Source organism: Aquila chrysaetos, chromosome 3, assembly GCF_900496995.4.
Source record: "Aquila chrysaetos chrysaetos chromosome 3, bAquChr1.4, whole genome shotgun sequence".
Taxonomy (NCBI): Eukaryota; Metazoa; Chordata; class Aves; order Accipitriformes; family Accipitridae; genus Aquila; species Aquila chrysaetos.
In genome coordinates, this window is record NC_044006.1 from 56,371,005 (window position 1) to 56,397,371 (window position 26,367).

General features: G+C 39.7%; 1 protein-coding gene across 3 annotated transcripts in view; it reads right to left on the reverse strand.

The window, feature by feature from the left end:
• Positions 1-26,367, reverse strand: part of ST8SIA6 (ST8 alpha-N-acetyl-neuraminide alpha-2,8-sialyltransferase 6) — a 47,948-nt gene that overhangs the window by 10,358 nt on the left and 11,223 nt on the right. For all 3 annotated transcript variants that reach the window (XM_030009558.2, XM_030009559.2, XM_041122623.1), the window contains 5 exons: positions 21,583-21,669; positions 9,495-9,639; positions 7,078-7,190; positions 5,741-5,833; positions 2,321-2,793 (listed from right to left, as the gene is read on the reverse strand). In XM_030009558.2, coding sequence (XP_029865418.1) covers positions 2,325-2,793; positions 5,741-5,833; positions 7,078-7,190; positions 9,495-9,639; positions 21,583-21,669 — 907 coding nt within the window. In that variant the 3' untranslated portion in view covers positions 2,321-2,324. The remainder of the gene's footprint in view (positions 1-2,320; positions 2,794-5,740; positions 5,834-7,077; positions 7,191-9,494; positions 9,640-21,582; positions 21,670-26,367) is intronic.

The window sequence follows — 26,367 nt, forward strand, 5'->3', positions numbered from 1 at the left end:
TTAATTAACCCATACAGATGCTTAAACATTTTTGTGGCTTCTATCTGGTTCTTTCTAGATTAAATATTCATAAAGAGCTGCCTTTCATTTTCTTAGCTGGTGTAGTTACTACAATTAAAATTACATGGTATGTCTCCGGCGATTTATATTATAGGAAGAATAAATACAATTGAAACCGCAGGGTATAAATAGCTTAGCCACTAAGAAAAATACATTATGTATTTCTTAACCTTTCCAATATGCTGCAACTTTTTTCAAGCAAAAAAGCATATCTCAGCCACATGAAACTGCATACACATACACCTCCTCCTAGATCATCTCCTTCCATGGACTAGGAGAATGGATTCACTAGATGACTTCTAGGTCCCTTGTCACATGTTTTATATTATTCTAATTTTATATGAAACCAGTTTATTTTTCTATTTCTTCAAATAAACTGATACTGAATAAAATTGTGCCTTCTTGGTACTAGCAATCTGCTAGTTTAAAACTTAGCAGTCTCTGACAATGAACCAACTGTGAATGTATCTTTGATAGCATGTTTTCTAAATACCACCAAAGGATATTTTCAAATACATTTCAGAACCTAGCCAGAAGAAAAGCCCTTAGCTTTTGAACTTAAAATTTCTGGCTTGAACAAGATGATGCTATTTTAATTTATTTAACTTGAGTAATACGGTCATAAGATTACACCAGTCCAATTAAAACGTATTGTATACAATGGCAGTTCTACTGTACATTTCACTTACTGTCATATTAACTTGAACCCCCTGGAAAAATAGAGTTCTGTGAAAGGCAAATCCAACAACAGTATTGTGAGCTGGGGAATTTCTGAATTAGCTTAAAAGATGAAGAAGTATTTATACAAATTGATCTTACTTTGTCAACAGGGCAAATCAAGATTGAAAACATGCAGACAAATCTTTTCAAAGTCATCTGTAATCCGTACGTGGTAAATTGGCTCAAGGTCAGAGGCCAGACTCTGTGCTGCATTTCTCTGAGGCAATACACAGAAGGTAGAGGTCCAAGGGGGATGGGACAGTTAGAAAGGACAGAGCAAAGGGAATGACACTTCATCCTATATTTGTAACTCCCAGATTCTGAGCTGCCTCAAGGTAAAATCCTCAGCAAGATCTGCTATAGTGTATGGCAGCTTCCTCACTGCTGTCCACAAGCTGTTCCGCAGCCCTGGGCTGCGAAAGCATGCTGCTCTAAACTTATCTTTACCTAACAAGAGGGAACAAGGGCGCATACGCATGCTACTCCTTCATGGGGCAATCTTAATCCTTACTTTGGTCTCTGTATATATCTGGAAAGGCTGTGCCAGGATTAGGTGGCTTCTCTTTGTCCTGGTCTCGGCTGGGATAGAGTTGATTTTTTTTCCAGTAGCTGGTATAGTGTTATGTTCTGGATTCAGTATGAGAATAACATTGATAACACACTGATGTTTTCAGTTGTTGCTAAGTAGTGTTTAGACTGAGTCAAGGATTTTTCAGCTTCTCATGCCCAACCAGCAAGGAGGCTGGAGGGGCACAAGAAGTTGGGAGGGGACACAGCCAGGGCAGCTGACCCAAACTGGCCAAGGGGATATTCCATACCACGTGATGTTATGCCCAGTATATAAACTGGTGTGAGTGGGGGTGGGGGGATTGCTGCTCGGGAACTGACTGGGCATCGTTTGGTGAGTGGTGAGCAATTGCACTGTGCATCACTTGTTTTGTATATTCCAATCCTTTTATTATTATTGTCATTTTATTATTGTTATTATCATTACTATTTTCTTCCTTTCTGTTCTATTAAACTGTTCTTATCTCAACCCAAGAGTTTTACTTTTTTTTTCCCGATTCTCTCCCCCATCCCACTGGGTGTGGGGGAAGTGAGTGAGTGGCTGCGTGGTGCTTAGTTGCTGGCTGGGGTTAAACCATAACACTCTTGTAGATCATAGTATGTGACTGCCCTTAATAAAGCAATTCACAAAGGAGGCTGGTTTGTGGGAATTTATACCAAACCAAACATAGGTTGGTGGAGACACATATCTGAGATAAGGAGGCACTACTGTGACTGTGAATTATGATGATAATATGTATTTAGCTATGCTTCCCATCTAAAGTTCACAATTAGAAAACATTTCTCAACCCTGTGGTACATTATATTTATTCAGGAAACTCCAACCTTTCACTTATTTATGAACACAACTTCACTGAGTGTAAGATAGAAATGTCTCTCTAAGGAAGAACAGACCCACACTGTTCCCAAAACAAGTTTTCCCTTGACACATTATTTGGATAAAGACATTTTATGCGGTAAGAATGTGACCTACCTTTTTAGTCTGATTCACATTTACCAAACTGCAACTTCAAAATGCCTTTGCCATGAAGCTGAAGGATCTGGTTGTATTCTTTGGGCATTGCATGGAAACCTGGTTTAGGCAGCTGGTTGTCGTAATAGTGGTGGCTAATTGGCATCTTCTCTGTGGATTTTGAGAAAGGCCAGAAGCCATAGAGCTTCACATTCTCACACAGCTCAAGAGCAGCACTAGTGATCATAAAACCAGATGATAACCGGTAGGCTTTCACACCCTTAGTTCTCCAGAACTGGGCAAGACTTTTCAGATAAGTGGGGTGAAAAAATATTGCCCTTTGGGTTGCTTTGAACTCTTGCAGAGTGTGATATACTTTAAAAGAAGTGGCTGTGTTGCTTCTGAAGGAAAATGCTGGCAATAAAAGAAAAGCATCTCCATAGACCGCAATGTTCTCCAGAAATTCTGTTTTCTTTTCATTTAGTTTGTTGTATCTGCAAAGTACATTTTAGGAAAAGAGTGAATGGAATGTACTATTGATATAAATATTACAGACCAAACCAGCACAACTGCACTTGCATATATGAATTATGAACTCTGCTGCATCAGTTCAGCCTGTCTACATTGCAAATTTATACCAACCTGTTATATGTTGTCACATGTGCAGTTATGAAAATCTGACTTTATTGTATAATAAGAACACACTTCATAGGATTGAACTGGCAACACGGGAGCTACTGAATTCACTGCTAATGAGACCAGGACCTGTTTACAGAATTGATCGATTCAAGAAATTTCAAAGGAGAATGCAAAAAAAAAATTCCTATTTATACTTTCTCTGCTTAAAAATACATGCACTATGGTATGTACTGCATGTGTTTGTGAAATGTGTTTCTTACGTCAATAGGTATATGATAACCTCTCTTCAAAATCTGGGTGTCTGCTCTGTGTGGAAATACAAGTATGCATGCGAGCAGTCTTGGAGTGTTGAAGATTAGTGTGTGCTCAAGTTTTGCAGGGTCTTACTTGCTTCTGGTATGCTTTTAAAATAGCATGTCTATTTATCTCCTTTGACTACAAAGGGAACACATGGAGATCTGTAAAGACTTAGAGATCTAACTTCACAAATGAAGGGGATTTATCCTCACATTCTTTGGTTCTCCAACAGCCAGGAAAGACACTTAGTTCTCACCATTGGATAATTCCATGCTCCCAAATATTGAAAAGTGAATTTCCAGAGTTATCCAAGAAGTGATACAAGACACAAGAGGGTCACTCAACTTGTTTCCTCTATAGATCTGAGTTGTCTGAATCACCTGAACATATGGTGCTCACACCCCCTTTGGGATTCAAAGCACTGAATCCTCTTTTGTAGGTAGTTTTCTATCTGAGCAGTGTATTTTCACCTTTTAAAGGCTACCAGAGCCCACTTTTCACAAATGGCTCCAGCAGAAACTGGAAAACTTGGTTTCATTTCTCTTCACAACTTGAGTAGGTTCAAACCCTCTTCTCATGCAGCACTTCAAGACAGAGGACAGCAGCCACCGCCATTTCCATTCAAAACCCTCACGGAGAAGTTATCAGTTACTTCTTGCACAACTGAACTCATGCAAGGAGTGATACACCCCTTCTCAGCCTGAAGGGGTTTAAGCTTACAGCTTCTGCTACCCAGAAAAGTACTATTACCACCAGACTCTGAAACAAAATGAATGAGAGAGACTCAGCCCCTCCTATTGATCTTGGGCCCCTGTGCATGCAAGAGTCACACAGCCAAAAAAAGCAAGAATTGCCTGAGTCTATGTCTAGGAAGCGTGGCTGAAGGGTGAACTTCTGGCCTCTACTCCAAGAATCTTCTCTTTTTCTACTCAGTGTAAAGTTCATAAAGAGCCTTCAGGACAGAATTCAGATCTTCTTCTTCCTTAGCTGGAAACCTGAACAACTCAACCTCGTCTTGTTTTCCTTTCCAGCTCTGCTACTGTAGGGTGCAGTGTAGCCCAGCTCCATTAGGAAACGTAAGAACCTTGCTTCTTTCTTCCAAGAGAGTTCACCTACATTATACACCCTGACTGACACAGTTCAAAAGCTGATTAACCTTAACAATAATAACATTGGACTAACCCAGTACCCAAACACAGAATTAGAAATTAAAGTGAATAAAGTCAGAATAAAGTCTTCTGAGAGAAGAAACAAACTTAGTTCTGCTAAATGGTGCCAAATTGCTTCCTGCTACTCCTTCAAAAGCATTTACAGTGTTCTCTGAATATTTAAATAATTAATTTTTTAAATTCCTAAAGTCTTCTCATAATCTCATTTTGTACTCATGCAGGTTTAGCTCCTGTTTCCTTCAGCGTAACTCCTATTAACCCTAGTGTGGTTTAATTTGGCTAAAAAATGAGTGCAGCTGTGGCAGAACACTTTGATCAAGCCCAGACAAATTGTGCATCAGGTCAGTAGTCACCAATAATGCTGAGTCACCAGACAGTTTTCCTTCCTCATATTCTTGTGCAACCCCACTAACATCAATGAGCTAAATCTATTTTTGGGAAAGCAATAATTCATCTTCATTTAAGTCAAAAAGGGCTGGGTAAGCATAGAGGTAGTTAGTACTCACTGCAAAAAATCAAGTTCTATCCTTGAATCAATGACAAATGCCTGTTAGTCATTTCTATGCTCACTGTACTTTTTCCTTCTTCCTTTAAAGGAAAAACAGAAAAAAAAAAGCTTTGCCTGGTGTTGTCTATTTGACAAATACAGATATGACAGACAATAAGATACAGTAAGATCAGTAAGCAGTAAATAACATACCACAGCAGTCCTTTTCGTAGATAAGCTGCAGTTTCAGCCTGCTGAAGATGTCAGATTAGTCAGCCTGGCCTTATTTGATTTTCTTTTTATCAAGCAGGTGAAAAAAAAAACTTTGCTGAGAAAAAAGTGTGTGAGCAGCTTTCGTATGGTTTGAGAAAATGGATTACAGAAATTGGGCCTCCATTCAGGAAATAGCCTTCATCAGAACAGCCTCTAAGCACATTACCTAAGAACATGTGCTTACAGTCCTACTGATAGAGTCGGACACACATTTCCAAGCTTTCCTGATTTATGATTACAATTCCTTTCCTATGCTGGGGTCATGAGGGTCATGGGGGGAAAAGAAGAGGCTTGGCCTTGCAATCATCAATTTTACTCTGTCATAAATTGTGGCCTGGTGCCAACCAAGGCACTTGCTAATCTGGGTATTTTTGACTCCTTTCTGCTACAAAAAAGGCCAGGTTTAACAGATTTCTGTTTAGGCTGGTACGTATTTTACATGGGAACTAAGGCTTAATGAAGTAATCTGCATGCACTGCTCTCTGTGCCGGTATCCCAATGGATTTCCAACAAAATCTAAATCATGTCAAACAATTATACAATATAGCACAAAACCAGATTTGCAGTAGTACTTACTTCTGAGCTATGATACTCGGATTAACAGTCACAAGGTTTGTTTTATTGCCAACATCTTTGCTAATGCTTCCCATGGTTGGAGGGAGGTTACACCTGTAATTGAGAAACATTTACTTAAACAGATGCGCACCAGAAATGCTTACAGTTATTATTTGCGAATTCCTCTCCTGTGCAATGACACTTTCCCGTCAGCTCCCAGGGATATCTAAGCACTTTACAAATATTAAATAAGGCTTACAGCACTTCTAGTAAAAATACTTAATCTACTGTACAGATGGTTAAAATAGGGCACAGAGAGCTCATTTTCATAAACCGTCTCACAAATCAGGAGCAAAGTTAATATCCCCAAAGGAGGTATGAATACCCTATGTTAGCCATTAGGAAATATTGCTCCTCCTGCCTAAACAATGCGTTTCTTCTGAAAGCCTTCTATTATGTCTTCTAACAACAATGGCATAACTTGCCCAATTGCAGAAACGGTTGTTTCTGGTAAAGAAAGGTAAAGAAAGCATTTTTTAAAACTCAGTCACTTAGTAAATTTAGCATCTCAGTATGTAGATTTCCCATTTTTATTAAGATATCTAACTGGAAAGACTTTGGTTTGATTTGTTTTTTTTTTTTAATTTGAAAAGCCCAAATATTAGTCAAAAGTAGGAAAGCAAATAAAATCCAGCAGATTGTGTGATTCGACATCACTGAGAGAAGAACCTTCACTCTGTTACTCTGTTCCCTTGCAGGAACTACAAAGTGTGAGACATGTACTCGGAGAGTGGGCCAAATTACACTCTGAGTATGCCTGGTTTTCTCCACAATCTGTAGAGGGAGCTGAAAAAAACTACTTAAATTAGATGCCTAATAGAAAACAGAAGGTGAGACAAATATCGGGGCAGTTAAATAACTGCATTAGTGAGCCAACCTAAGGCTAAGTAAATCCTTTGTTAAACCAGAGGTAAAGGTAAACATGTGACATTTAATACCAGTCTTTCTTATTTCAATTTCAGGGTTTTCTTTATTCTCTTCTCCTGATTAAAAAAAAAAAGAAAAGAAAAGAAAAAAAAAGTTCCCTCTCCTAAAGGATGTTAAATGAACAGAAATTTCAGGTTCTCAGATAATCATGTTTCACATCACTGGCAAGGTATCTTTGCAATCATAGATCATACATGTGTCCATATAGTCCTCTGTACTTAGGAAGTAGCATTCTGAAATCTACAAAGCAGAAAGAGTATCCTTAGAGAGGCAGAAATAAAGAATTGTCAAGATCCTTCCTCATTGCTACAAACTGGCATTGGCATGCTTCCAAGCCTGCCAAGTTTTCGGTAAGGCGAAGCAGCTCTTACCTAAACACAAAGTCAGAATGATCGATTTCAGCTCCACAACTGGAATTTTTCAGAATGCCTCCATTTCCAACCACAGCACAGGTCTTGAAGGGGTAGACTGAAAGAGGAGAGGACTGCAAACAAATAAAAAGATGCAGCCAATGCCTTATAAATCTTTTGATTGTTTCTTCACGTCTTTAGTCATTTGTCCTTGCAGGTTTAATCCGGTAAATCCCAGTGAAAGCATTCACCATTTAGCAGACAGGGTTGCCAGGCCTGGACAGCCAAAAGCCAAAAATAGGCACCAACAGACTGAGAGCTGCTACTTCTGTCATCAGTACTTTGAGGGAATAACACTGGATTGTTAAAACTGGACGAATATCTTTTAAATACACTTAACGTAAAAATTACCTAGTAGTGGACTGAATCCTTGAAAAGCTAAGGAACTAACTTGTACTAAAGATAATTTAAATTTACCCAGTTTCCTTTGCACTGTAACAGACTGGGGTTGTCACATAGTCATTGAGTTTGTCAGCTAATAGAAGGTAACTTTGGAAATGCTCATTACTTTGTCATCGCACAATTACATTTGATGTAAAATAATGAATGTAGGGGAACCTGAAGATATTGTAAAGGATAATCAAGTGCCCTGGCTTAACTCACGGTGAATGTGACGACTCACTGAAGAGGTTACTGTTTCTGGCTGTTCACCCTCTGTACTCCTCTTCTTGTTAGAGGTTGCTGTCTTGCAGTGGCAAAGCTGAATGGGACCTAAGTGCATCGACTTGTGAACCAGCACAGATCACAGCCTAGCAAATTAATGTAAATTGTTGGCTATTTCAGTTGACATTAATATAGTTGGCTGTAATCCCAGGGTCTCAGAAACATCTCATACATCTCATTCACCCTCTCCTGCTGTGGGAGCACTGACATTCAACAGAGAGGCCAACAGCTGGGCTACTTTGACTGCAGAAACTGAACCCACTGGTAAAACTGAGTCGAAACTTGCTTACACAAAGCGTTATCCTTCCTCCTTCTCTCATCAGCTTGCCCAAAGAGAAGCAGGAAGGGACCCCGTTACGAACAAGGCAAAAAGTGTGGGGAAAGTGGCAGATATCACGTCGCCTGGCAATACATTACAAAACAACATGTTCAAATATTTTGTTCAATTCTGAAAAGACAGTACGAGAACACAAAAGCCAGACAACTCTGGCTAGCTTAGCAAGTATATGTGCACATAAAATATACTACTTTTTGCTTTCATTCGGTTTAAATTTGGAACCACTGTAACCTCTATTGCAATGAAGTTTTTAGTGATTCACAGCAGCATTAGAAAGGACAAGACTCATGGTGGCTGAGATCTCACAAATCAAGAATGCCAGAGATGGGTAAGAGGGCTCCCATGTGCTCTTATTTTCGAGAAATTAAGTACACCTCTGTGCCCCTCTTTGTCTGGTCTCCAGAGCTTCTATGTCTATTTTAAGTCCTGAGCTACAATATCTGATTCCTTTGCTCAACCTGTGTTTCTGGCTGCAAAGGCCCTACCTCAGTGGGCAACAAAACTGGTGAAAGGGCTGGAAAGAATGCCCTGTGAGGAGTGCATACGGACTTCAGGCTTGTCTAGTTTGGAGAAAAGGAGGCTGAGGAGCAGCCTCATTACTCTCTACAGCTTCCTGAGGCGGGGAAGTGGAGAGGGAGGTGCGGATCCCTTCTTGCTGGTATCCAGTGATAGGATGCATGGGAATGGTTCAAAGCTGCACCAGGGGAGGTTTAGTCTGGACATTAGGAAGCATTTCTTTACTGACAGGGTGGTCAAACACTGGAACAGGCTTCCTAGAGAGGTGGTCAATGCCCCAAGCCTGTCGGTGTTTAAGAGGCATTTGGACAATCCCTTTAATAACATGCTTTAACTTGGTCAGCTCTGAACTGGTCAGTCAGTTGGACTAGATGATAATTGTAGGTCCCTTCCAACTGAAATATTCTATTCCATTCTATTCCATTCTATTCCTACTCCATTCTATATCAGGTTTACCACCAAAATAGCTTTCATAAGTTATATGCCCAAGCCTGCACCAGAAATGGCATGGGAATACGAAGGAACATGAAATGCTGTTCAGACTGAAATGCCTCTGAAAATGGGAATGGGAAAAGCAAGGCAAACGTTCTCAGAGTATTCACTCCTGAATTCAGCTGGCTGCGAAGCCAGGCTGCAACTTGTGTTCTGTAGCAACTCTACCTACAAACTGATCTATGATACCCTGTCCATGCCTCCACCACTGCAGAGGAAGGCTAAAAAAAAGGTCTTACGAGGTGGATGAAGAAGTGCATACAGAGGGTGAAGTGTTTCTTCCAGAGGAATCAAACAAAGCAGCTCTATGACTAACCCAAAATATATATGATACTGCAATTATAATAACAGGTAACGATACGGTTCTTACCACAGGCAGCATCTTAAAAATGTCCTCTGTAATGAGGATGGTCTTTTTACTGTCCACTTCGTAACTCATGTTACTTCCCAGTGGGCTGTTGTTTTGAGAAGCAATAAAATTGTGAACTGCATCACAGCAGGAAGCTAATTCTGACCTGCAAAAAACCCAAACAAAACCTGCTCAAAGACAGGCAAATAAGTAGAAAAGCAGTGGTAGAGAACTAGATGAATGAAAACCAGTTCTAATTAACTAAGCAACAAAAGGCTATATGAACCCTCTATAATGTCATTTCCCTTGACTTGCTTTGCAGAGCAAGTCCATTTTCACAGCAAATGTTCAGAAACTAATCGGACCGACTGTTTTTTTCTCTTGGTCTCCCTTTTCCATCCAGAAAAAGTAGTAATCGGTCTTCTCCTTATTATTAATTGCTAAGATTATTATAGAAACACTGAGAGACTTCAGTCCCCAAAGAATTAACAATGTGATTTCAATCAACGTAGAACAAGTGATTGTAAGAAACTAGAAGGCTGAAGAAAGAAAGAACCAAGGAGGTGAAAGGAATGGTGATGGGAAGTACTGGCTATAGTACTTAGTGAACAGCTAGATGATTACAAGCCAATTAATTAATAACTCACTTCTGCAACTGTTCAGCACAGTCTTCCTGAGCACAGTATCACAGATGTTAAATAAATTACATCACAACTCGCAAATAAAGAAGACGGGTATCTTTGTGGTAGAGACAGATAGCCTAGCTGCTCCCCGAAATACCTAGCAGAAGACCTTAAATAGATAAGAGTGCAAGGGATTCACTCAAACTTTATGTAGGAGTGAAGGCTATCGCCCATCTTACAATTGCTGTTACCTCCAAACTTCTAAAATATTATGTGTGTAAACACCCTATATTACTAACAGTGAAATGCAATGAAAAGCATCATCAGACCATTTAAAATCAGACCTGAAACGCTGTAATTCATTTTGCTTTAGGGAACAATGTTCTCTCTGCTGCCACTGGATCCCATTTTCAGACTTAAGGCTGAAATATTCATGGCCAGACATTATCTATCAATCGTTAGGACATAGCTATCTGATTAGGTGAGATACTAAGAGAACTACTAACCATTTAGAGAAGAAAATTCATTGGTAACAGAATTGCCTGGAATTTTGAAGAAGATAACACAGCAGGGAAAATATAGTAATTCCTGTCCTAACACTGCAGGGAAATTGTGAAGAAAAAAAAGTACAGTTAAAGCCAGAGGAACAGAAAAGTTTTTTTTCATGCTTTTTCAGTGAGAGAGGTAAACCAAACCATTGGAACTAGTTAAAACAATACAGGCCAAATTCTGGCTGAAAGTAAGCTGACTTTAATAGGGTACGACACATGTAAGAGAAGTTGCTTCATTTGACTTTATCAACAATGTACACAGAGCAAATATTCTAATAATAATATAATTTTATTTCTGATGGAGATGAGGCAGTCTAGCACATGGAAGAACCCAAGGATTATGCTTCCTGGAAGACAGGGAAGAGAATGAACACTTCTCACTTCTCTTGAAATAATGGTCAAAAAGGTGGTGGGGGGAGGTTGGGAAGGTTTGTTTGATTCATACACAAAATACCAAAGGAAAGAGTACCATTTCAATTGTCAGATGGCTTACTGGTATGTATTAACCTGTTTTGAATACTGAGCTCTGAAACTCCTCAAAGACAAAGCTTCCAGATGTGTGAGGAACACTGGGAATGACTGAGTGCTGGGATGGCACAGATCTGAAATAATCTTACTAGGAGAGTTACCAGGAAATATTAATGGGAAATATTACTCCTGAGGGAGGAAACAGTCGGATTCAGATTTCCACAAGCCATGTTCAGCTCTACTCCCTGAACACAGTGATTCCCACTGCCTTGCTTGAAGCCTTAAGAGGCGGTGGCGGGGGGGTCTGTGATCAATGAAAACCACTAGGTACAAGGGTGGGGATGGAACTGAGACTATGCTCTTGTGGGTCAGGAGGTGCACACGTGGTAAAAACAATTGCTCTGGGCATATAGTGTCCTATTTTAAACATATGGAAAAATACAAATGGAGCAATGAGGCAGGAGACTCAGATGATTTAAGTCTGGGAACACTGGATGTTACTGAACCACTCTTTACTAGAGTCCACTTGCTTTTCTTTCTTGTACACTTTTTCCTATAACCAGCTCTTTCTAACCTTAATATGGACTGCAGTAATAAGAGGATTCAGATACAACGTCAGGCCCTGAGGGCACCACCAAGCCTCAGTACCCCTGCCCAGCCCCCCGGGGCCACCTCCGTCCTGCCCATAGCCCAGGACCCCATTTCAGCCCCACAGAGCCATCAGTCCCTGCCCCAGCAACACTGCAGCAGGGCGGGTCTCCAGCTGTGCCTATCCCATCCCCAGGGAGGTGCCCAATCCCCGGGACTAAGGCTGCCCCACTCCTGGCTGGAGCCTGCTCTGCTGGCCAGGTTATTGTGCTTGGACCCCACTCCCTGTCCCTTAGGGAGCAGCAGTCCCTCACTGCTTCCTGCCAATCACATGGAGATAAGGAATCACAAAACCAGTAATTTTGATTTCCTTGAATTTTTTCTTAAAGTGCAGTGAAGCAGGCCTAAACGTTATCTCTGTCAACCACAGGATGTTCAGAGGAGAAGGAACAATGTCAGAATATTCTTGCCCAGCTTTAGTAAAACAGCTGTTTTGTGTGTGATGGCTACCAGCACCTGAAAAAGCAAACTGATGATAGATAACATTCATTAATACAGGTGACGTAAAAAGCATTTTTGCTTTTTATTACTCATTCCACAAGAATGAGTGCTTCAATAAAAGCAGAAACAGTCTGGAAGAAAAACAGGTATCAGAATTAATAAGAAAGTAATAGTTTAAATTAATATTATGGATCCACTGAGGAAGTAGAACAGAGCCAGGCTAGTTCAGAAACGCAGTGAGAACAAGAGAATACATACTGATTAATGATATACATTCTTATGTTACCTAAGAGCATATGTGCTAAAAATTTGGAGGTAACAATAGAAAACTCTTACTTAGATCAAATCATGACACAGAATCCCACTGTGCCCAAGCATCCATGTACAGAGCACCAGTGGGAATGCATGTAACCTGCAGACAGCAATACCCACTGGCAATATATTTAGTGATTTGTTCATAAAGGATTTTATACAAGCTGTAACTCATGGTACCTCTACAACTGACAGCAAACAACGAGGAAGGGGTAGAGACTGGGCAGTTCAATTGTCATCATAGTATTAATGTCATATGTGGTCTCTGTCATGAGGTAATGACACTCTAAAGAGCATGTACTTCATGAGATTAAGACATGTACCGTACAAGCCAATTCTTTTAACAAGTGCTATATGTAAGGTGTTGCAAAGCCAAGACAACATTTTAGCTCGTGTATCATGCCACCTGGAGAGAGAGAAATTGTTTAAACCCACCTTACAAAGAAGTTCCTAACTAGATGGTGGGATAAGAGCCAAGGGTCAGAATCTTAACAGCACCAAACAGTACTACCTTAAAGCCAAACTCTGCATTTTCTTTGGAAGGGTAGAAAGTGAACCACATTGTCTGTTCTGAATAGGAGAAAATGCTGAGATATGGGGGCAGCTCTTGGAAGATGGGATGTTGCTCTACAGGCTGAGCATCCACCTCAGATACATGTAAGAACATGGATGTAGCTTACAGTAAGAAGGTTTAAGTTCCACTTGTTAACAGAGCTGCTAGACTTGGGGGTTGCCCTAGAACAAAATGTTTTTATGATCCAGTCACAGCATTAGAAGTCCAGAGTGAAGGAACCTGGAGTCAAAGTACCCAAGTTTTGCAGGGCTCTAGATTTGGAAAGTACCTCCTCTAGAGTACAGGTTGTTACTGCCAGTTTCTTATTTTGGAGGAAGCCCTCTCCCCAACATTTCTCCTGCAAGCAGCTGGAAGCGGAGTGAGACCTAAGAGCTATTTTTAAATCCTGAGGCATAACATCAACCAGAGATATTCCTTATGCCAAGATAAGCAGAAAGGGAGTTGATTGCATTATCTGGAAATTTCACTTGTAACAAGTAAGGAACAAAATCAGTACCTTGAAAAAGACTACACCATTAGGACTGGTAATACATACCTCATAAAACTGAATAAGTACAGTCATGATAGTCTTAATCAATAACCTAACCGGAATGGTGTGCTGCATTTGTCCAATACGAACAAAACTTCACAGACAACACAGAGTCATTGTTGCACTGGAGAACATTTTTTGTTGCTAAGCAGACGCTGTTGCTGAATTTTGTCCTTTGTGGACCAAGGATGCTGAGCCCATTTTTGTATTGAGGTCAGCTGGGATGGAATTCTGAGTCCACATGGCATCCAGATAATTTCTTCTGGTTTGTGGCTGCTGAGAACTTAAGAAAATCTTGGTTTCTGAAGCAAGTTATCAAAGTATTGAGACAAGCCAAAGGAATAATGGTGTTTCCAACTTCTATGCAGCTAGTCCCCACTGAACTGTGGGCAGTAATAGAGGACTACTGCTTTGCTTGTACATGTTTCCAAACTCCATCTGCATAATGCAAACACTTAATATGGATAGTACACTATATTTCGTGAAAGTCAGTAAGTACCTGCAGGATCTAAGTAAACTGATGTAGTCTCTTTGCAGCTCCTGTATTAGCTCTGTAGCCAAGAAGCTCAGCCTGAACTATTGTATCCCTTCTAGCAGCAAAATTAATTAGCTCAGCTTGGTTCTGCACTAATATGAATATATGCATTTTAGCTGGTTCAGCACTTGCGTACAGGCTGCATGTGCCCGCTGACAAGACACAGTGTGCACACATCCTGAAAAGACTGCAAATGTCTCAACATCTTCATTCTAACAACTCCATTTGAACCAGCCATAAGAGCTAAAGCAGTCAACAGTTAGTCAAGGGCAAGCAGAGTTTCTCAGCTGGTCCAAAAGCTGGCACTTATCCTGTGTGGAATGGGAAGAATCTATAATAAGGGTGAAATTTGTCTTTATGCAAAGAGGTTCTGCAGAGTTTAAAAACTCCCCACTCCTCCAAACTACTGATACAAGCACCAAGAAGACCTTTCATTCATCCTCCTGCAGTAAGTAGGATGGTTCTTATTCAGAACACCTTCCTTCATTACAAATGCTTAGCTAAAGTAATTTTATTTAAATGTTATATTTAAAAATATTTTATTCAGATATATGTCTGGTGTGAAAAGGCACTTGCTTCTGCACCGAAACTTTACACAGCCTCATACTTTGGGACACAGGAAAGAGAGTATACCACTAGAATTGTCTGCTCCAGCCTAGAGCTGGACCACTGTGGTTAACTGGACCACACAGTTAACCGTGATCCTCAAGGGGTTGCAGTACCCCCAGGGGAACATGAGCCTGCAGAATCTGACAAAACTGTGTGAACTTTATAGGATTTCTTTTGTGTAGACTACACTTCAGTGTGATGCCAGTGCCTGTAGACCTGGGGCCAGAGGGCATTCTTCATTGCCGAGGACAGTGAAATATTTCACTGTCATTATACATTAGACTAAATTGAGGTGGGAGGAGGGGAAAAGTGGATGGGGATGGACACTGCAGAAGTATCAAAATATGCAAAACATTGTTCTAAATAGTAGATACTCAACTGTCTTCTAAGGCCACAGTGGGGAGGGTGAGGAAAATCATCTTAATTTGCACTAAAGAACGCTTAAGTTCAGTATGAGGAAGCACTGAAACAGGTTGCCTAGGCAAGGTGCAGAATTTCAACAACTGGAGATTTTTAGTAGATACCTGGCCAAACTTCTTTCAGTAACAGCCTAAGTCCATTTGATTCTAAGTCACCTTTTACAAACATCTGTACAAGTGAATGTTTGTTTACAGAACGAATATCATACCAGTCCTGTTATAAAGCACTTACACATTATCCACACCAGCAACGCTGACAGACATATCTCTTTGTGGATCTTCAGTTACCCAACACACATAAACACCACATAAAAGAGATAACCAAACACAAAGTAAGACTAGCAAATACCTAAAGCTGTTACTCGTGTAAGCCTGATGCTAAGTTTATTTCACAGCACAGTTTGTAATATCATTTGAATAAAGGGCACAGTATTCCAAGTAACAAAAGTCTGTGGATTACTAATAACCAGAAAGTCTATGCTTGTCTAATAGCTTGTTTTAATAGTTCACCTAGCTTGGGTATTTGTAATCATTAGTTCATGTGAGCTACTGTATTGTACATGTGAAGACAACAAAGACTTTGAGGTTTCATACTGAAGAGACTGTCATGAAAGTACAGAGAAGAACCCACAAAAAATTCGACTATGTAAGAGCAAAATTTCAAGGGTGCAACTACAAAGAGCGAGACTACCTTTTATCTATGTCCACTGCTGTAATATTTTATAAGGAACAAACAATTATCTTATTGTACTGCACTGGGGGCTCTAGACAATGATACGGGTTTCTCCAGGCTCTTGTCAATCCCAGTCAATAGCATCAAAGTGCAGTGAGGCATATTATGACATATTCCAATCTTTTAGAAAAGAGTGGTTAAATCTGATATCTGAAACAGAATGTGTTGAAGGGGAATGCTTACACTGACCGCCCTTGAACTGTCTATAAATGAAGTAACATCATAAATTCTAAGACTATGAAAGCCAACAGGGTTGAATCTGAAATCAAGGCTGAATATGTAAAAAGTGTAATAAAATTTTCAAACCAAAGACTATTTAAAGAAGACATAATTAACTCAGTCTGATCCAAAATTAGGTTCCCCTTGTAGGAATCCTCCAACCTTTAGGAAACTATATAGTCTGTAGAGCAATTAAAAGATTCAACCATTTATCCAAATTGTCACCAATTACCATCTCTCCACCCTGCCTTTTTCTCTTCTGAAATAGAAATGTCTCTGAGTATATGCTACTGATTTTACATACGATCTATTAAACCTATGCAGCAAATGTATTCTGAAATCACACCGTAATCTCAGAGTTCTGCGTATTTTCTTGTATACCAGAATGGAAGATTTCAGCGAGTACAGTGGAATTATTGATCTGTTTAGTGTTAGGAAAGCTATTGATTATGTGGCGGTGTGAGCTTATGTAAGCATAAATTGACCTTGCAGGGTATTTTATTTGTGTTTCAACTGTGGTTCATTGCAGCACATAGATGTGTTAAACAATACTGTTATATATGTTAGAGTGTAGCGCACTACAAATTAATCTCTTCAAGAAGGAGTGTGGTTTTATAATCTGCAGGAATGTTTAACACACACTTTTCAGAAGAGATATTAAAATGGGAAAAGGGTAATAGAGGTCGAGTGGAATAAAAAGCAGGAGGGGAAGTTACAGGACTAGGAAAATGGGTTGATCTTTTAACTATTCTTTTCAAGACCCAGGGTTCTTTTTTTTAAAGTAGCAATGTTTTCTTTTAAAAAAAGTTTAAAATATTTTGGTGGGGTGGAGCAGTGTGCCAGCTAAACTGCAGTGTAACGTTAGGGTGTTTAAAACTGTATGTTACAGCTAGGAATCTCCTTCTCCCTTCATCATCAGATGCAAATAAGATTTTTCAGGAATGGTATTTCCATGGGTAGCGGGCCCAGTATCTACAGCTCACATAGGGCTATTCCAGTGTGATACCACTCCTGAAGAACTGTTGCATTGCTTTGCCAGGCTCCAAGCTCAGCGAGATAGCCCAGAAATACAATGCCCAGAGGCTTCTCTGAAACACAGCATCTGCTCAGCCTTTCTCCATATCCTTCCCTCCCTCCCCCCAGTCATTTTGAGGGCTCTTTTAGCTATTTGTTAGCTTCCAGCAAAAACAGGAGTTGCAACTATTTGGAAAACCTGCAGATTATTTGCCATCATGGGTATATAGCCCAAATGAGAATAAATCAAGCTTAAAAGTCTGTAGAGCAAAGAGATGTGGAGGTGTAAAAAACAATTACAGCTTGCACCCAATTGGGCTCTGTAATTTGTTGCACTAATGAAACATTTCTTTTAAGTGGAAAACCTTTGAAGAATACTAATATAATAATTAATATTCAGGTTACCTAGGGAACCTGAGACTCTACTGACTGTAGCTAGAAGAGCCTTTGCTGAGGAAGCTACCCAGCACAGCTTTTTTCTGGAGCTTTAAGAATGATGCTTCCAGGCAGCTGTGAGATTATTTCCCCCCCCTTTCCAGGTTTCTACCAATCCTCTCTTATAACCAAGAAACCTGAGGACTTGCTTTGTCTAAAACAAGTTAGAGCTGATGTAAATCTGAAAAGTGAAAGTGGGCTTAGAAACAAAGGGATAATGTGGAGATGCTAGATGATTGTAGAGCCATAAAGAACAAGAGAAATAAAAAAAGAACAAGAGAAGCACAGCTGAATTTCATAAAGGAAAGGTCTGAATAAAAAAAAAACTTAATAGTTTACTATATGTCAGTAGCAGTAAACATTGGAGAAGACTTTCCCTAAATCACTGTTAGTAGGATGCCGTTTAGACCACTTCTGGTATAGGTACATCCCCTTTGCTAGCTTCTGTTGTGAAGGTAGATAAAACCTCTTTAGCAATGGCTGATAAACACTACTGTGGGGCACAACAAATCTTAACTAGATTGCAAAAGTAATGAACCAAGTGCTTGCACTTGCTCCTCTGAGGGCAGCCTGAATCTCGCAGAGCTGATGTCAGCATTACAAGTACTGAAATAAGTGAAGGGCCAGGAGACTGGTTCCCCAACAGAGGCTGGACAAAAATCTGCCAGAGAAGAGTGACTGTAGATATGGGAGGTATTAAAGAGAACATCATGGCTTGTACTTGCCTCATGATTCTTCTTGATTTTGAGAAACGCATGGGTAAATATCACGTAGCTGTCAAGAACCTCTGACCACTGCCAGACAGCAATCTAGCCAAGCGCATGGGAGCCTGCAGAGCAGAACAGCTTTAGAGGAAGCCATCTGGAAAAGGAAAAGGGCAGTTCTCCGACAACAAACGGACACAGTTTGCACAGCTGCATGGCAAAGCTGAGCTAGGTAGTAGAGGGCCAGCCTGGAATCCTGCATTCTGCTTTTTGTACAATGGGTTGGCAAAAATACTGTGGTTTGTGCCATGCATGGCTGTCACCTGTAACCCTTTTGCCAAATACAAAGACAAGTATTTCTTTCCTGCATTGCACTTCTAATTCATATTCTTTTATTTGGACTGGATCTGCTGGGAGTGCAGCTTACAAAGAGAATTGATGTGTACTCATTGGCACACAGTGCTGCCTTCTAGGAACATAAGAGTTACTGGCTCAGATCACATATTCCTTTACTCCACTACCAGTATGATGGTAGCCAACAGCAAAAGCTGCAAAGGAAAACACAAGAAAGCTTCTCTGAAAAATTCACTACCCCATGGGAAGCTACTTTTGAACCTTATTAATTAGAGGTTAGTTTATGCCCTGAAGCATAAGACATTAAATCCCTTATAAATACGCATGCCTGTTCTTCAGAACTTCAGGATAATAAAGAGATGTCATACAATTGACACCACACCTGAAAAGCATGTTAAGTGTTCACCCCATTTAACAGATGGGCAAACAGGGAAAGAAGTCAAGCAGCTTCTCTGCAGTCTAGTCAGCAGGCAGACTTCTGGTGGCACTGGCAGGTGAATAATACAACACAGGCAGCTTCAAGCTCTCGTCCTGAAGGTGGCTAGCTGTATTACCCAATTCCTGCTGCACAGCCCATCTGAGATTAATTTCCTCTTCTGCAAAATGGGTGTGTTTATCTACCTACTTAATGAGATTTTTTAGAAATGAATAATATTTGTATTACACAATTATTATGCATTACTGACACTAGGCAAAGTTAGAAAAAGGAAGAGATGTACTGCCAAGGGATTATTAATTCATTTATTTCACCGCATTTCTAGAAGCTTTGTTCCCCATAGAGCTCTGTCAATGCATCATTTCTCAGCTAGAGTGTCCTTGCAAAGCTAGTTCCAAGCTCTTGTGCTTAAGTCTGATAAATAAGTTTGGGAGTGTTGTAAGCATGGACTGTACACAGATTTAGTCAGTAAATTTTACACTGAATTTGTTTTTCCCTTCTTTTAATCTTTTTTTTTTTTAAAGCCTCTATTGACCAACTGCTAAGAGCCTTGAAAGTCTCCAGTATGGTCTGGGAGCAAGGACAACTGTAAAATTTTAATATCATATTTCCATAGAACAACAGAGAGAAGAGGAGTTGGAGAGAATGGAAAAAGAAAGAAAAGACTTATGCAAAAGCACACATCTTTTGTAAAAGAATCATCTGCAATGCCCTAAACCAAAGTACCAGTCCTTGGTCATATCAACAGAATTTTTGGATGATATCAAAGCAGATCAGATTTCATAGGGACAGAAGAATACACAGTACTGTCATCAGAATTGCAGCATGAGTTGTGTGCATATGAACTAGCTAATACCCTAGCTAGTTTGGATATTAAAAAGCAATGAAACCATAACAGCACAGCCCTTGAATGTTGACTAAGTAACAAGAGTTTATCCAGCCTGTGCTGAACCATGGCTTTCAAAGGATTTTTTCACTTGGTATTTGAGCTAAGTTAAAGCTAGTAAGTTCACCTCAATGTACATACAGTCCACATTTTCTAGGTGGCTTAGTGCACCCCACAGTTTCCACTTTTGAATATTTCCAGTCTGATCATTGGTTGTATAACAAACCTCAGCTACTTATGACCCACACTCCTTGCTGGAAGGCAAAGACAGCAAGAGGAACAGTAGGAATCTTGTACTTAAAGTCCAACAGCCTCACATGAAGAGATAGATGGTGTCTTGTTGGATTCCCATAGGCCTAGAAGATGTAGAAGAAGTTGGCCCAGTGGAAGGGAGATTGCAGAAGCAATAAATGAAGCTGGAACAAGGAGTGGTTACTCTGCCACTGACTCACACACCTAGCACAGCAGAAGAAGGGGCAAATTGCTGGTAAGTGGTGGCTGGTCTATTCAGAAGGAAGAGAATTTTAAAATAAAGTTGGAAAACAAAAAGCCTAAATGTAGCAGGGTGATGAGCAGATGAGAGCAGCTTTACCTCTTGTAGACTCTGTATAAGACATATGCCTGTTCTGAAACAGAATGGGCTGCTTCTACAGCTCCTTATCATGCTCTGGTATCTCTGTGCACAGCTAAAGCCTACCTCAGTTAATTGAAAGTTTTTTAAACCTTAACTCTATGTATTCTACCTCAACTTTGGGAAAAACCATTAGTCAGTTATGATACACAGCAAACACAGCAATGTTGCACAAAAAGCTTTACCTCCCCCCACCCCCCTACTACTTCTTCCAAGGGTATCATGTTGAGCATGTAGATATTAAGTTTTCAAGGCTAGTTAACTCCAAAGAGTTGGAAGGTATGTCAGTTTATTTATTTTTAATGATTATGAGAGAATCTTTAATTCTGATCCATGTAATAATGTAATTCAAGACAGTATTTTGCCCCAGAGAAAATAGGGTTGGCACAGTGAAGCTGTTCTCTAAAACCAGCGTGATACATTTCCAAATGAGAGTGGAAGCTTTTCAGGGATCACTGTCCCTACTGAGCATGTACTTATGTGCCATCCCGAACAAGGACAGATGTAATCACGTGCTTACACGCTCAGGGGCCATGACATGCAGCATCAAACCTAATGAGTGCCTTGGGCACTTCTGTAACAGAAGCAATAGTCTTGGGGTAAGAAAGACACTGCTTCATTACACAGTCTTTTATGAGTGCCAGATCAGATGGACAAAATCATATTACTGATTTTTTTTTTTTTAATACTGTAGGTTTTGCGTCAGGAATACTTTAATCCATTCTACTTAAGTTAGTTAACTATTCATTATAGTGGATACAGGTGAAATGACTTCATTTGTGTAGTTCTTTTATCCTACTCAGTTTGCGCAGTTGAATTCAAATAAAGAGGAGGAGTCCCAGCATCAAAAGATTAATAGAAATGTATAGCTATGAATGCAGTCTAAAAGTAATACAAAATTATATTTTCAAAAGGGAAGATTTAAACTTATGGCTTGTTAGACAAATTGAGGGTAAACAGTTTTTGTAAATGAGACAATGAAAATTACCTGAACTTCGTAGATTCTTCTGGTCTCCTTATCCAGGTGCAGTTCTGCAGTTTTGTGACTATGTGAAGATAATAATCTTCTGAATATCTAAAAAAGGCAACAACATCAAACACTAGAATATATATGTATGTATATTTAGAAACAGTCTCTAAAACATTCAAATGATGCATGTGTTAATAATAATGTGCATGGTGCATATATAATAGATTGCTTTTAGAACTCCATGACCTATTTTATTTTTGTAATTTGTAACAGTACTATCCTCATTTAATTAGCATGACCTATTAAACATCTCTTCCTAATAGTGATGTCCTAATGAACTTTTCTTTTCAGAAACTTTCAAAAGTACACTGGTTTCAAACTTAAATATTTGACCATAAAAAACTTGAAGTTACTAGAAATCACCTCAAGTGCAAAAGTCCAAAATAATACAAAAAACCTCTTGTATTTGGTGTTTTAAACTACAAAAATGTTTTGAAATGTGACTCTTGCAAGCCAAGATGAAACATTACACTTCTTAGGCCTTTTCTTTCATTTATCTTATAAAGTCCCCAAAGCTCAGTTCAATCATCTAAGACCACAGACCGATATTTACAGATGTAAGATTTCCTTCAACTTATCTCTTAAATAAAACAATCTGTTGTTTTACATCAACTAGCACTTTGGTTACATTGGTACATGTAACCAAAGAGCTTTCTGCTCCTTTTAAACCCTTTCAAGAGATTTAAATTTGTCCATATGTGAAATACTTCAGAACATGGAAGTCAAAAGAACGGAGACATTTCTTCCCTTATAGGTTCAATGTTAATACTTCTCCCATTTGTGCTTGGATCCTAATGTGGGCTTTTAAAAAACACTAACTCTGACTTATGAGGAGGGCTGGGGGAATGGGAAGAAGAGATGATATGGATGCCATGACTACAAACTCACGTCTCCAGAAAAGATCTACCTTGTATTATTTTAGCAAAAATGGCTTAGCATTGGCCCAAAACCAAATGATCATGAGTTTATTTTAGCTGAAACTTAGAAGTGTGTATTTTGAACCGTTTTACAAGAGTTGGGATGGCAAGAAATGTCTCTTGTTTTTAAATGGAGCATGAGAATTGATAAAAAGGAATATAAAAAAGGCTGTGGCAGCTTGCAGCAGCAGAGGTCAACAAGCCAAAAGCTTCTTTCTCTCTCTGTGTTCAACATGCTTTTAGTACCATAGCTTTATGGTAAACATTTGAAAAAACAGATCCCACTTTTTGTTTGCTTCATAAAAGTACTGCAACTGCTAAAGTTAACTTGTTTATCTACCCCCGAGTAAAATCATGTCCCATTTCCACGTGGAAAAAGAACTGAAACTTTTAAGAGGAAAATTGCATTAGAACTAGTCTTTGGCTCAAGTTTGCACTTGTGACAACATATACAATCTTAATTCTCCAGACTTAGCAAACTCTTAAAGGAACTAGATGATTGTGACTAAACTGATTTTACTGAGCCCTTGCACAACTCAAGAGAGCAGGAATGAATGGGCAGAAGTGGGAGAAGAGCGAAAGTAGTTTCACTGCAGCTGTAGCTGATCTGACCTGGTGCAGTACATTCTTCCTCCTTCCAGTCCAACTCCAAATCCGCCCTCTCCCTTGTGCCACTGCTGGTACTTACTTGACTTCTGTTTTGTTCTTCCCAGCTTTTGCACTTATCAAATGCCTCCATAGGCCACTTTAATTTACTGCCATGGCAAAAAAATAACCCAGAAGGAAAAAAATAAGCATATGTATTTTCTTCTTCTTTAGTGTGTTAAACTAGATCAGGAAAGATTCCAACAAATGCCACAGCCAGTATAAGCAAGGAGTGATGGAAGCAGAGAAACTGGGAACAAGGCCTTCTTATTTTGGCAGCTGCCTGCTGGTATGTTGTATTAGCAGCCTTGGAACTGCAGCCAGAGAAAAAGGAACTACTTTCTTGCTGAAGCTGCTACCTAAATTGGCTCATCATGGGGTCAGACAAGTGTCACTACCAGTACAGGGCAAGACAGGGAGTGCGTGTAAAGGGAGGATGGGATAAAAGCACAGGACCAAAATAGCCTATGCTGATGTTGAATCACTCATCTAGTTTTACTCCTTAAGGCTAAACAATAAATAACCCTTAGATGCTGGGACTTATGGAAAAAGTCCAAAAATTAATAGGATAACAGGGCATGAAGGGTTACTTAGGCTATCTTTATCCAGGAGAAAAAATATAGAAAAAGCAAATTCTAGCCTAAAGACATTGAAAAGATGAAGATCAGAGTCAGAAATGAAAAGAAAAATTACCATCAGCTCAGAAAGAAATTGCATAGACTGACAAATTATTAGGAAGTTACAGGGAAGCATTTGGTAAGGAGAAAAATTGAAGCATCATCCATTAATGCTAGTTCTGAGGCCCCATGAGAAACACGGGCACTCACTGTCAGAAGCTGTGAGGACCTTCTTATACATGTAACAGAAGCTGCACTTAGGGTAAAAACACCAATTACAATGCAAGAACATTGCTGCCTTTCCACTGCTGTCTACTCAATGGAATCACTCTTGCTCAGAGGTGTCTAAGCTCACCAGGTCACCCAGAAAACCACCACTTACAGGTCTTTACAAGGTAGAACAACACCTCTGCTTGCCCTATGCATCCAATTTTGCTCCTCTTGTGACTTACAAAGACACTACGGACTGCCAGAACTCATCTTTGCCAGCACTGGCACAGCACCACAAGCAGCGGAGACATCCCAGCAGCATGTCCTGGGGGACAGGAGCTCCCGGCTGCAGCAGCTCTGCAAGGCAGCTGCCACATCTGCTTGCACCGATACAAGGCTTCCATGAAACAAACTCTACTTGAATACAGACAATATTCCCACAGATTAATTTTTTTAAAGACTCAAAGTGAAGCTCTGGGATTTGCTGCAGCTGGGTTTACAGCCCAGAAAGCTTTGTTTTCCTCTCAAGAAGCCTATTTTAGCATTTCCTGCTTTAAAGAAGCCTTGGGGACTCACTCCTCCAATGGAATCAGTCCAGAAGGCCATCAGAATATCATTTCATGGCTCTCCTGTAACCCAGAGAGTCCTCTTCTCCACTGTTCCGTTTTAAAGAGCTGGGACAATATATATATTTCCACTGGCATCCAGGAGCTTACAGCACATATTCACTGATTCTAAAAGGGTTTTATTATTAAGATAAAAAAGCTCAGCTAAATTAACTATAAAAATACATGGACAAGACAATAATTACAGTGCTGAGAATAGTGAATGAAACATGTTTTGTCCTGTTTTTGCCTGCCACCTGCACCACAACCATTATAATAACATGCTGTTGTAGAAAACTGACTTATACTGCATGAGCCTTGCTGACAAATAACACGTGGAAGGTGTCATTTTTTGCCTATAGTACTTGTCAGGTACGCAGTGACCTTCTACATTAACTGCAGTGGCTAAGGTGGAATTATTATGCACAGTTGAGGCATTGACAAAGTATAAGTATCTTCTAATTTTTGGCAGATATCTAAAGGACAACAGCAAGGACAGAAGTGTTGAGATAGTAGGGAGACAACAGGTAAAATGTCAGAAAGAGAGACAGATGAAGGCCCACTAGTTACTTGCTAAAACTAAACACCTACTTGAAAAAAAGCTATTTGAATTAGAAGGAAAATTGGGCAGCAGGACTGAAAAAAGGAGATATTCCTACCTGGCAGCTTATGTTCAAGAAAGAAACAAATGAAAAGAAAAACAATGGCAGGAAATGCAAGAGAAAAGGATGATCCCTTTTGCCTTTGGACACTTTAATACCACCAAAACAACTATCAGTTTTTAAAGCCCTCAGGAGAGTGCGCATAGGACTTGCTCTAGAATAAAAATGGAAAAATGCCAGCAAAATTCAGCATTTCAGACTCTTTATCACCACCAGCACATACCTGCTATAATAATTACGTCCCACTTACATAGCATTTTTTACTATCAAATAATTTGACAAGCTTTAAACTAGTAATTTTTTTCCCTTTCTGCCAACTTAAGAGGGAAGAGTGTCCAGAATGTCCCCGAAAGCCTAGAACTGCAATATAAAGCATTTATATACCATGTCTCTGGGTCACACTTTCAAAAAGCAACAAAGATCCCTGCAGCTCCTCTCAGTGAAGGGCAATGAGTTGCAATATTCACAGCATAAAGCAATCCCTTGCTCCTTTGTTCCAAGCATCAGTTTCTCCTCCCACCTGCCCAATTCATCTTCTGTCTCATTAAATGGTGCAGCTCCTTTCTCTTTAGCCACAGAATAAAGGTCTCGCACTTCCTAAAGTTTCTCCTACAAGCTCAGCTCCAAAACATTTTAGATATGAAAAGCATGTCTGTATTACTGCAGCCTGCACAGCTTTGTAACACAGGGGATAAAGAACGGCATTTATACTGCCATAACTGGATTTTGGAGGCAATGCAGTGACTTGTTGTCCTTCTCTTGGTGTTAATCACTCAATTTTTCAGTCAACTGTATTCTTTGACCTCTGTTTGCCAGTCTCTGTTTCAGCTCTCACTAGCTGCGCATCAGTAACATAGTGGTCTACCACCTTTGAAAAGAGTAAAACTTCAATGATAGTGTTGCTGATGAGGTGGAATATTGGTGGGAGAAGAAGTTATAGAGGAGAAAAAAAAGAAAGAATTAAAAGAGTAAAGACAGAATGCTGGGAACATGGTGACTTAAAAACAGGTGAAAGATCTTAAAACTCAATGAGAAAGCGAGGAGGGGGCAGAAAAGACAGGAGACGTTTCAAAATCATGATTTAACA